The sequence below is a fragment of the Chrysemys picta genome, chromosome 4, assembly GCF_011386835.1.
Source record: "Chrysemys picta bellii isolate R12L10 chromosome 4, ASM1138683v2, whole genome shotgun sequence".
Taxonomy (NCBI): Eukaryota; Metazoa; Chordata; order Testudines; family Emydidae; genus Chrysemys; species Chrysemys picta.
The window spans coordinates 71,068,888-71,081,682 of NC_088794.1; the positions used below are offsets into that span (position 1 = coordinate 71,068,888).

General features: G+C 44.0%; 1 protein-coding gene across 21 annotated transcripts in view; it reads right to left on the minus strand.

The window, feature by feature from the left end:
- Positions 1-8,620: 8,620 nt before the first annotated feature.
- Positions 8,621-12,795, minus strand: part of NAV2 (neuron navigator 2) — a 664,394-nt gene continuing 660,219 nt past the window's right edge. For all 21 annotated transcript variants that reach the window (XR_010600575.1, XM_065592583.1, XM_065592584.1 and 18 more), the window contains one exon: positions 8,621-12,254. Coding sequence is in view for 20 of the 21 variants with exons in the window: in XM_065592583.1 (XP_065448655.1) it covers positions 12,129-12,254 (126 nt within the window). In the remaining variant the exon portion in view is untranslated. The remainder of the gene's footprint in view (positions 12,255-12,795) is intronic.

Below are 12,795 nucleotides of genomic sequence, written 5' to 3' on the forward strand. Positions count from 1 at the left end.
GTAAGTTCACTGAAGTCATGGAGCTGCAGTGGTTTATACCCCAACTGGAGAGTCAGAGCCATTGACCTCAATAGAAGCTACGCCTAACTGGCTAGTGCAAAACTGAGCCCTTTGTGTTAAAAACATTGAACATATGCCATTAAAGGCTCCATTTACAGAACTGCACCATGAGTACAATAAAACACACAGCACTGCATTAAGCATCAGACTGATGTCAATAATGCAATATGCTCAGTTAGCGGATGCATACATAAACACACAGGCTTCAGCTAATAAGCCACAGCTGTTAACACCACATGCACAAAAGCATGTTTGTCACACCAGCATGAAACAGTGGGGCTTTACTTATAGCAGTAAGAGGAACAGTGATGCCTGCTTTCACACCAGCCAGTCTGTTCCCCAGGCCTGTAGTTCTGTTGAACACACTTCAAAAACAACACACTTCATCTGAAAAAAAAAATTAGCCACTGTTGATTAACATCTCCTATCAGAAACATTTCTTTAGAATGTGTAATCTTAAAAAAGAATAGCCTCTGATGAGAGAAAGAGAGAGCTTCTCACTACCAATGCCAAAATTATCAGATGTGACTAGCAAATGTGTGTGTCTAACTTGAGACCCCGTTAAGGGCCCCGATCTTCTGAAAATGCTGAGCTCCCACCCTCTGAAAATCTGGCCCCTTTAAGAGATCTCATGATAGGTGCTCAAAATCATGAGTCACTTGTAAAAGGCTTGGCCAAGAATTGCAGGAGACCTATGTTTCATAGAACAGGTCAGGCTTTCAATACCCATTTAAAAAAAAAAGAGAGCATCTTCCTAATGCTGGGAAATGTATCTGTTCCTGCCCCTTCCCCCCTCCAATGACAGCCAGGGAGAACACTATCATTACGGTAAGAGCTCTGGTGGGTGAGCATGCACCTCCCCAGTGCAGTGTGTTTTCTGCAATCCCAGGTGCACTATCTGTGCTGTTCCTGCCTTGGTGGTTTCCTTCTTGACAGCAGGCAGGGTGTTCAAATATGCCAGAGACACAATGCCATAAAATGAAACTCAAGAGTGTGTGTGTGTGTGTGTGGGGGGGGGGTGCTAGCTGGGAGCTGAAAGCAGGGGAGTATCTTTGCCAGCAGCTTTGATTGGCATGGGACAAAAAGACCCTCAGAGAGCACTGCCACAGGCTTGTGAGACTGTCCGTCCAGAGTCCTTCCCTGAGCTTTTGTGTTCCAGTGATGCAGTGCAGCTCCCCCTGGAGCACCTTTAGCTCCCTTCCTCCTCATACCTGAAACAGCTTTGCTGAGAGGAGGAGGAGCTGGAACTGCAGGGGGAGGAGTTGAGCCTCTCTTCAGTGCAGTGCATTTGGCTGCCCTGCTTGGCTCCCTCTGATGGTGTGTGGGTTGGTGGGGGAAGGAAGGAGGCAGAGCGAGAGCTGAACTGGCTTCAGAAAGTAGTCTCCAGCCTGGCCAGCAAAGGGAAAGTATGGGCCTAGTGGCAGTAAGCTGCAACTGCTTCTTCCCTGCCCAATGGACCCACTGGGTGTATTGAGAGCTGATGCCTTAGTTCTCTTTTTTTGCTCCCCTCCAAGTAGAGGCTGAAAGTTGGGAGAGAAACACAGTGATACGCCCCCCATTGAAAGTTACGGGGCAGGAGGGATGTTTTCCTTCCACCCTTCATGCCCAGGTAAATAACACCCATGTAGAGAGGTAGATGTAGGAGTCAGAGGTGGTAATCAATGGTGGGTGAGGCTGTCTACAGAGAGTGAAGAGAATGGGACTAAGGTAGGAAACCTGGAAGCTACCAACAGGAAGGAGCTGGAGGAGAGAGGAAGTGTCGACTGTTGGAAGGAGGGAGACAGAGCAGCAATTAAAGAGAAAGTGGGCTGACAGGGGATGTTTTGAGGATGCTACATGTAGACCCAGCAAGGGTTCAAAAAAGAGTGGGGCCGAAGGTAAGAGTGAGAAAGAAAGAAGAGGTTCGTGGTGCTGAGCACTTTGGCCCCAATCCCTCAAAGCATTTTTGCAGGATTAGAGCCAGCGCGCTGAGCACCTTCCAGCACCAAGTCCCAAATTTGCATGTCCATAAATCAAAACAAAGTCTGCAGAACAGGAAAAACCAGCTGGCTAAAAAGAACCTTTTAGAAATAAAGTTGCTCCTGCCACAAACTGAAACGCTGTGTTACTGGCTGCTCAGTGCTAGATTATAGTTTGTACTCTGTTATACTATTAAGAGACAAGTGAGGGAAGGCCTGTAGCTGAGAAGTGAAAAGTGCAGGGAAATGACTAATGCCACAAAGATCTGACACTCAGCAAACCTTATTTCCATCCCCATTGTGCTCCAAGGGAGCAATGCTTACCAGCTAATACTTTCTTGTAATAGGCTGTAGTAATGCCCTGCAGCCAATACCTTTCCCTAGCTTACAACAAACAACAAAAAGCTGACAGGGCTTATTGTAGGTAGCTTTTCCTGTCTTGAGAGTCCCTTTAGAAAGCCAACAATAATGTTAATGAACCACTTTCTCTTCAGTGGGTGAAAATGCCCTTTTCAGGTAGACCTGGTGTACACAGGTGCAGATTATTAGCTATACATTGAATTACTTGTGACTCAGTGGGAATTTTCTGTAATATTTTTATGAAGCCTATGTGTGCCTCAGTTTCCTCCATGACAACCTGTGCAAAAGGGTTAAGTATGCTCTTGGGGAAATGAAGGAGACTTGAGGGGTGTGTGGGTATTGCCCAGCTGAGGCGGACTGACATAACAAACTGGCTGAGGTGAACCCATATCAGAGGAAATCTGAGAAGTCAATAGAAACCCCCCCATTGGCCAGGTTATTCACACCTAGCAATCAGGGACCAAGAAGAAGGTGCTTTCTCCCCACCTCTCAGCACAGAAGCAGAGCCTTAGCTTGAGCCCAAAGGTCTGGCCTCAGTTTTATACTGTTGGCTCAAATTATAGCAAAACTAGTACTCAGTGCTGGAACTGTATGGGAGAGATGAAGGCTCTGTCCTGGGGAAATGCTTTCTTAGTTTTGTGGATTCTTAATTTAGGGCCCTTTTCAAATGACCCACTCAGGAAAAAAGTCTTATAAGCCTTTTAGCTACTCCGTGTCTCAGTTTACTCATCTGAACAATGTGGAATTCACATTGGTGTCTGAATTTACACTGGGTTTTTGTCTGAATAAGGAGCCTTCTAAACAGTGCCCTAAAAAGAAGTCGATGGGACGGAGGAGAAAAGACACAGCCAAACTGGCAGCTGGCGTGCATTTGTGTGGGCGGGATCTGGTAAAACTGAGGCCAAGCCCCAGAGCAGGATACACCCTGGATGGCCCATGGGGGTTCTCCCTAAGGCCAGCATTGTGTGGCATCAGGATCAGAAATGGGTGAATAATGGATTTTTTTTTTTTTTTTGGTTTGCTGCCAATTCTGAAAATTCCAAAAAAAGTTTTGTTTCAGGTTGAGCTGAAACCAATTTTATTTTGATTTCCAGTGAATCAATACATTGAAAACATTCTGGGTTGTTTTGGCCAGACTCCACATTTTTTTTTATTGGATTTTGGGGTATTTTGACAAAAACAAAGCAGGAATGCAGTCACAAAATGGCAGGGAATTACTCCCTTAATCCCACTCGTTAGGGCACTCATGGGGATGTGGGAGACCCTGTTCAATTCTCCCCTCTGCTTGATGTGGGGAAGAGATTTGAACATATGTCTCCTACATTATAGAAGAGCCATTGCCACTAGGCTATGCGATAGTCTGCTACGGAGCTTTCCCAGGCCTGCTCTACACTAGAATGTTAAGTCGACTAGTTTTGCATGTGTCTGCGTCTAAACTTATCTGCTGCCAACGTAAGCACCACTTCATTGATGCAATTACAGCACATCCCCAAATGATACAAGCCAAAATTGTCCTACTTCCAGCATTGTAGTGTTAGTGTAGACAATGCATTACCTTTGTCAACCTTCCCAGGCATCCAGCAGCTAGCCCGCAACAGTGGTCACTCTGGTCACAATTTTTAACTTCACTATTTTGGGGTGGCACTGATAGTGGACACCTGACACACCGCCCCTCCCCATGCCTTAAAAAACACAGCATGATTTTGAAATGCCTTTTCCTGGTTGCCCACTTTGGTGAGCACATATATTAACCCACTTTTGTGCACTTCCATCCCTGCTGGCTCAGTGCGGACAGAGAGCTACACCTAATGTGCTCGTGCCTGGAGCAAAGGTCTGGAGCTCCTCGGCCTGGACAGGTGGGCGGGTGTGAGGAGGAGAGACGGACAAGCACAGCTAAGGAGCACCCAAAGGAATAGAGCCAGCTAAGTGCAGATTGTGCATGGGGATGGCCTGGGGCACAATAGGGGTGAGAATCAATGGCAAGTGAAAGTGAGGCAGATCATAAGGTGAGGAAGGGCAGTAACTAATCTGGGGCTGCCCAGCAGACCTGTTGCTTCTACAAGTGGGGTGGGCAAACCTTTAGGCCTGAGGGCCACACTGGGGAATAGAAATTGTATGGAGGGCCATGAATGCTCACAAAATTAGGGTTGGAGTGTGGGCTCTGGGGTGGGGCTGGGGATGAGGATTCTCGGGTGTAGGAGAGTGCGTTGAGCTAGGACCGAAGGGTTTGGAGGGCAGGAGTGGGATCAGGGCTGGGGCAGGGGTGCAGGTTCTGGCTGGGGGTGCGGGCACTGATGTCGGGTTGGTGATGAGTGGTTTGGGGTGCAGGAGGGTGCTCCGGTCTGGGCTCGAGGGGTTTAGAGAGCGGGAGGGGGAATCAGGGCTGGGGCGGGGGGGTTGGGGCATGGGTTCAAGGCTCAGGGATGTGGCCCTGACCCAGCAACCCTCCTTCCCCCCACCCCAGAACAGTGTCGAGACAAGTGGTGCAGACCCGACCCTGCGCCTGGGCCAGAGTGGGGCCGCACTACGTGGCTCAGCCCCTGACCCAGCGCTTGGTGCGGCTCAGGGGCCAGCTTAAAATGACCCATGGGCCATAGTTTGCCCACCCTTGTTCTACAATGACCTGCATGCCACACTTGGCAGGGACTCCACCAGCACCCTTGATGTGACTGGGGACACTTTGTGTGAGCTGGATGTGGAAACCCCTGCAGTGCACAGTAAGGAGTGGGGAGACATAAATCATAGGGCAAGCCAGGAGCTATTTCAAACTCTGCCAGAATCAAGCCAATTCCACCAGTTTCACACAGATGAGCCTGCTGACGAAGGAAAGGGTATGCAGGCAAGTGTATGGGTGCATTATTTCTTAGGAGCATGTTTGTTTCCCTTTTTAGTGCCCTGTGTCCCTTTTCCTGCCCTTCTTCCCTATTTAAAAATTGCCCCCCTCCCATCTGTACCAGTTAAGAGAATAAAGGCAGCAACTTTTGATTCTTCAATTTACTTTGTAAACCAGCTCTGGGCATACAATTCAACGCTTTGGAATGCATAGCAATCAACTACAACATGGGCAAAAATAAATTCAAACAGCTGAGTGTAGCAGTCCAAATTACACGGTCTACGTCAGCTCACTGCCCTGGGCTCCAACAGAAGTAGAAGAAAGAGGTAGAGGTGGCATTTGCTTTGCCTTCCTTTGGCTCGTTGGGTGGGGAGGCAGGGGACATAAATCTCCCTATGTGGTGTTTAGCTTCTTGACCACCCACAATGAGGCTTTCATGGAGATACTGTGCCATCCCCTCCTGAACGTTTCTAGGGATGGCACCATCATTTCTTTCCCCACCATGGGACCCATTCCCATACCACTCTTTGAAGGGTTTCGCTGGTACCAGTGCAGAAAGCAGGCTGGCAGCCCTAGGGTGGCTTCGGGATGCCAGTAGCAGCTGTGTTCTCTGGGCATTTGCCACCCTTAGACTTGAGATATCAGCCAAAACCACTGCTGGCTGTGAAAATATTGGCACCATGCACTGCACTTTCCCTGTACTCATACCCAGGGCTGCCCAGCATATAAAACTCCCATGCAATAGTCCTGACTCAGTGCATCTTGAGCTGCAGAGTGGTGCTGTAATGAGAGGCTAAAATGACAGCATTTTTTATTAAAGATCATGATGGGACTAATGTAAGGCAGGTTTGAGCCTTATCATCACTCCCTTTCTGTTGTGACTGTAAATCTAACACTAGCTGTTGCTCTGCTCAGCAGCCTCTGGCATGGTGGCCTTGAGCGGTGACCCCTTTGCATCTGCTGAATGCCTTACATGGACTAGATGAAGAAAGAAGCAGCCCAAGGAGGACATGTTCTGTGAGCTCCGCCAGTCTTCTACAGCTACTGACCACAAACACAGGGACTGGAGGTGCAGAAGGGTTAGAGCAGGGCGAAGGTCTAGGCATGGAGTGATTGGCTGCTGGAGAAGAGGCAAAGGGACAGCAAAGTGCATTATGGCTTTGCTCAGGCAACGAGCAAAAGGCCAAAGACCCTGTCCACAACAGCCTTCCCATTCCATGGAAAACTCCATGGTCACTGCTCCCTATACTCCCCAGCATAACAGGTGGCATCATGGCATGAATCCTACCACTCCACGCCAGGGGAGAACAAGAATGATGGTTACACCTACACCACTGACCTGTGATAGCTGCAGGCTCAGCCAGCTCGCACAGTGCACTAGTTTTTAAACATGGATGAACAGTTATAATGTGTTTTACTTTTTAATTTGTAAGCATGTATGTTTATTGTTGTAATTGGTTTGTGTAAGAATGGGGCACACTATTACAGTGCTGCTAAAAAAATTTGTAACTTGTTTATTTGCACGTTACCTTTGTTTCCTGTTTGTTTACAGACAAAGTTTTAGTTTTTGAAACTCAGTGTATATTCATTAGTTTGAACCAAGCAGCCAAGCCAAATTACAAAAGTCATATCAGGCCTCATCACCGACCCATATTTAAGGTCTATGCACATGAAGGCACACAAGTTCCCAGAAGTACTACACTACTCAAGCTTACAGTTAAAATGGTCTTTTAAGGCCTCCCTTACAGCTCCATGGTTGACTTTTCTAATAGCCTTTGTGTCTGACTGTTCAAAGTCAGCAGACAGCAGGCCCACCTCACCCCTCCACTCTGCTGGTAGCCTTTCCCCCTTCACCTCACAGGTATTCTGGAGTACACTACATGCAGCAATACTAATAGGAATGTTTGCCTTGTTGAGAGCCAAGTAGTAATTAAACATCACGGGTGAGCTCTGAGATTACCAATGGGACATTCATCAGGGATCTTGCACCTACTCAGCTGGGAATTGAATCTTTCCTGGGCTCTATCAGGATGGCCAGTACGGTTTCATGAGCTAGGGGAACAAAGTTCCTCCAGAATCACTATAATCATTTCAACATCACCAGTGTGAATGCCGTGGTCGGGGAAAGATGGGGTGGTGCCAGAGTAAGGATGTTTGCCCCATCTAGCCTCACCCCAGTTCAGGAACCTCATTGCTTCAAATCCAGCTACTACTTCCTGCAGAGCAGGATACACTTGATGGCCTTGCACACTTGGATGCCCATGGCCCCCACTGTGGATTTTTCCAATTCTGAACAGATTCCCCACTGGTCAATAGCAATGTACCTGTGCAAGATTCCATAGTATGCTCACCACTCGCTTTTACGCTGCCAATGCTGGTGTCTCTGCACTGGAGGGCTGGGGCGAGCTCGGCACACAGATGCAGGAATGTGGGCTTTTGCATCCAAAAGTTCTGCAACCAATGCTTGTCAACCCAAACCTGCATTACGATGCCACCCAACAATCTGCGCTCATTTCTCAGGCCCAGAAGCTCCTATTCACCATGTGGAGTTGCTGTGTGAAGACCAGCAACCACCTGAGACTTTTATTCACTGTGTCCATCATCCATTCATCATCCGCGAGAAGCTCATCTTCCTCCTTGCACACTTGATTGTAGTTGTACGTGCTGAAGTTTCAAAAAGTGGCATGTAGGAATTTTAAAAGTGGTGTGAAAATTATGGGACGGAAAAAGTGAGATTGTGGGATTTGATCCCTTTCCCAGCAATTTCTGGGTGACTTGCTGGTGTCCCTCAGTGCACTGTGAAAATGTCCCATGAAGCGTAGCGCTGGATGGTGATGTGAGGTACACTGGTATACCTACCGTATTTTCTATTGACACAACCAGCTGTGGTGAGGACATGCAGTGCTGACATAAGCACCCATGTGGCTGAGCAATATAAAAAAATTGGCAGCTCTAAGCTGAGTAACTTATGTTGACCAAACTATAACACAGACACAGCTTCAGTCTTTCCTGTTCAATTTTTTATAAATAAAATCAATGGAGCAGGGACTTGAACCCCTTACACCCTAGAGTGGCCTAACCACCATTCTATAGAGTTATTGTCTTGCTAGGTCCCTGGCACAGTGAATAGTCCTTGGGCCATGGTATAGTTCTCCTGGCAAATTTCCCCATGTAGACAAGCCCTTATGAAACTTGTCATGTTACTATACTCTGAGAAATGGACTAAAAACTTTATTTCCACTGCCTTGTTCTGTGGACACAGGGTCTTCAGTTTAGACGGCTGTCAAGCCAGCATTCTTTCACAAGCACTAAAAATAAATGTATTTTAAAGAACTAAAAAGCGCAAACACCAGTATACTAAACAGATACACTTGATCAACATGGCACAAAATTGCAGCAAAACCACAAATCTGAATAAATAAGTATCATTTTATTGAATCATGAATAATTTAAGACTGGTACAATCATCAGCTTTATTTTCCATGACACTGGGGGCGGAGGCCATGATCTCAAACAGACCATTTGCAAATTCCAATCCTAAATGACAACTGAAAATTAAATAGGGAGGGGAACAGATGGCAAACATCATACCGTACACAAAATACTCAATTCCTAGTTTTCTCTTTAAAAATGGCTAGAAAAAATTCATCAAAATGCAGCACTTTTAATCAAATATTTACATTTCTATGTTACAGTGAAAAAATGTACATCTTATAGAACATATTTCATAAACTGTTCCACTGGAAACAACTAGATCAAAACAGTAACCTTCCATTTAATATCCACAAAGACTTTTTTTTTTGTTTTTTGTTTTTCTTGAAAGAATTGCCACGTTTAGACAAGATTCAATACACATAATATCGAAGTTAAGCATCAACAATGAAATAGTTTTTTCTTCCAAAATGTACAAAAAAAAAAGCTAGCCAAACCCACCCTCAACTAAAACTGTCTCCATGTTTCAGTTATGGCCTGTACAATTCTTGGCAGTTCTGAAGGAAAAGAAATGGTTTAAGCTTCCAATTTATAACTCAACATAAATGTTGCATAGAATCTTGTTTGTTTTTTTTGTTTTTTAAAAAAACAAGCCAACTTTGTAGAAAAAAGGCAAAAAAATTGGAAGCATTTTGGACAAAGCCTTAAAATGAGAACAAATTCATTAAAAACAAAGTTTACTAAGCTATACTGAAATCAGGATGAAGATAAGAAATGTGCATAACAGATAACCCTGCTTCCCGAAGTTTCAGAAAGGACACTGAGTTTTGTGAAGATTAAAATGACTAACCTACTCAAAGTCGCCTCTTTTACAGTACCCCAAATTTTTGTCAATCAGAGAGGAGCAGATAGATAGAACCCCTTTCCTGCATCTGAACACAGGATTAAAAACAAACAATTATCTGACAATTTCAAATGTATTTGTAGGGTTCAGTTAAAAGTTTGCTGAGAAATGCTGTGATGTTAAGTTAGATTAGGCTCTATCCTGCAAACAGATCCACCCAGGCACAAGGATCTACTTGCATGGATTCAGTCTCAGGTTCAGGTATTCAGTTTCTACCCAGATTCACCGTAGTAGCAGGTAAAGTCAGTGCTAGGAAGCAGAATTGTCAGATTGCTGAGAAATGAATCACTCTAACTCATCAGCACGCGCTGCATATGATTCCATAGGAGTGTAGCCCATTTTACAGTAAGAAGATCTGGTTTAATAAGGTTGATTGAGTAACACTTTGCCTTCCATTTAAATGATATAATCTAAATTAGAGTTCAGCAAGGTTAAAGCAGTGACACCAGCTCAGGGGATTTTCCCCTCCCCATCATTAAAATATTTTACTTATTCTTTTACAATTTCTTTTTTTAAAAAGATCATCAAGACTTGAAAGCTGTAATGGGAGCCGATTCATGACCAGCTCTCATTGGATAAAGACAAAAAAGTAACTACAGTCAAATCACAGATAGTAGAAAGTCATAAGGGATAATAAAATTATCCATTCAAACTGAGTCACAGAAGCATGGACTTGTGTCTGTTACATTATTTTAAACCCAGAAGGATTAACAAGCTCTTAAAAAAAAGTGTCTGTAATAAGTTTTCTACCTGTACACTGAAAAAACAGCTATCGCTTTTTGTAGTTTAGCAGCGATAGCATTTTTCATCATAGAAAAGCTTTTTTTTTCTTGCATTGAATAAACAGTTATCCAATGATCTATTAGCTGCAGATTGATATGAACCTGAAAGGTTATCTCATTTCCCTCCTTTTGTTACCGTCACATTTAAACAAAATCTAATATTTCACACAAACAATATTCACAGCAATTTGTTATTATATTCCAAGAGATGACTTGTTTAGCCCTGTTTGTTTACTTACATAAAACCCCATAATATACAGCACTAATGTAATTAATACAATTAGTACAAAATAAGTAAGGCATCGCTTTAAAATTCAGCACCGAAATATAGCTGGAAAGGCTTGTACAGATCAATGTTGAGGACTGCGGCTCTTGCTGAGTTCAGCCTGAGACAGCTGATGTGTGGTGGCTTTATTGAAAGTATTTGCTCCCAAGGAAAGGAAAGTGCAATTCTTTGTGAGGTGTTCTTGCTCCCCAACAGAAGTACAAGCCTTAATACTGAAACTGTATTGTGTGCGTGTGGAGAGGAGGAGGAGAAACAGAGAATCAGGTTCACAGCTCAGCCATAACCCATGAGCAACTTTTAAACTTTAAAGAGATAGTACCCCCCTTTTTAAGACCTGGATAAGACAGCTTCGATGAACCGCCAAAATACTACTTTCTGCTATTTAAAAACCAAACAAGACTAAATGATGTTACCAGAGTAGCAGTGGCCTGCCTACAGAGCTGAGCTTTAATGAACCCCTTTTGCAGTTGTAATGGTCAGAGAGAGAAATCCCTGACAAAAAAAGTCTTAGAAAACAGCTATAAAATTCTAATACAAATGGTAAAAACTGAAGGCCTGACTATACCCTAATTGGGTGAAATTCACCCCCTATCCATAGGGCGAACAGAGAACCAATGCACCTATGAAGTTCCACTTAAGCTATGGCATTTAAATGGGGCATAGGCCCTTTGCAGAGGAGTGAATTTTGCTCACTTACACCAGTGTAAATCAGGAGTAGCTCTACTACAGTCAATGGAGTTTTACTGGTGTAAGTAAGAGGAGAATCAAGCCCTGAATATCAAAGGGGTACTTGGTCTTTAAAATTCTGTAGGATGGTTGGTTACACAGTGTTTGAAAAAAAACCTGATTTGTTTAGACTGTACATATATTTCTATTTATATATCTGTAAATCTCTATAAACACATGGTGAAATAGAGGAAAGCAAGCCAAGGTCTCAGACTGGCAAGGAGAGCAGCTTTTTTTTATTTTAATATTTATTTTAAATTTCCCTGTCTTGCAGCTTTGCCTTTTATGGACCATTATTATCAAGGCAAGCGACATATTATAGCACCAGAACTATCCGCAGCTGAGGTTAGTCTGCAAAACTGATTCGTAGAAATCCAGCCCTCACCCAAATGTGTTTGGTCAGAAGCAACATAGGCAATAAACATCCCTCCCCTCTCCTTCTGGACAGTACATGGCACAATGCTGTTTGTTTCATAGCTGTGAAGTGTTTTGTTTTTTTTAAATGTCTTCAGTATCTTAGGCATGAGGGCTTACAGTAACTAAACAGAACAAAACAAAGACATAGTGCAGTTCTTATAATTGTAAAAAGAAAAACAGTACAAAAGTTGTTTGGGTTACCTGCACCCACATTCAAGACTGACTCAAATAAAGTGTCTTGTTCTTGCAGCTCTAATACTGAGACATCTGCCCAGTCCAGTAACAAGTTATCTTCATTAGTTTGTGATAAAGATTCTTGTAAAGTAGGAGAGGGACAGTGGGAAACCGCCTGTTTTCTGTCTGCTGAAGATCACAACGTCGACTCCAAGGATGAGTCAAGGATGTCATCATGATGGCTGTTGCTGTTGGAGTCGCTGTCATAACTCTGGGGGCTCGAATAGTTGGCTGCCTCTTGCAGTCTCATTAGCATGTTCATCTAAGAAAGCGCGGAAAAGGGTTAAGGGTTATTCGTCTGCTGAGACGAAAGAATCTTAATACTATATAACAGTCATATTTGCACTCACATCACTCATGTGAAACCAGTGCAAGAGAGAGGGGAAAATTGGGATATTTCTTTCTGAGACTCTCAAACTGGATACCAAATGTAAAGCAATTCTCACAGCACTCCGTGAGATAGGCAGTTGTTATTACACCCCTCCTATGAGAGACTGAAACTGAAATGCAGAGCGGTTAAATGACTTGCTCTAGGTCACACACAGAGTCAGTGGAAGAGCTATAAAGATTCCACAGCTCCTTATTCCCAGCCACTTGCACTAACCAGTGTTAATATATATTAACTAGAATTCTGTATTTCTAGAAACAGGTCAGAAAAAGAGATCTATTAAATTACACAACAGATAATAACATCTCTGTGAATGTGTGCATAACATAGTGGAAATGTAAGGTGATTCTTCAATATACCCAACTTATTTTGGAGATGTACATGATTCCGAACAATAGTTTAAGAGTAACAAGCA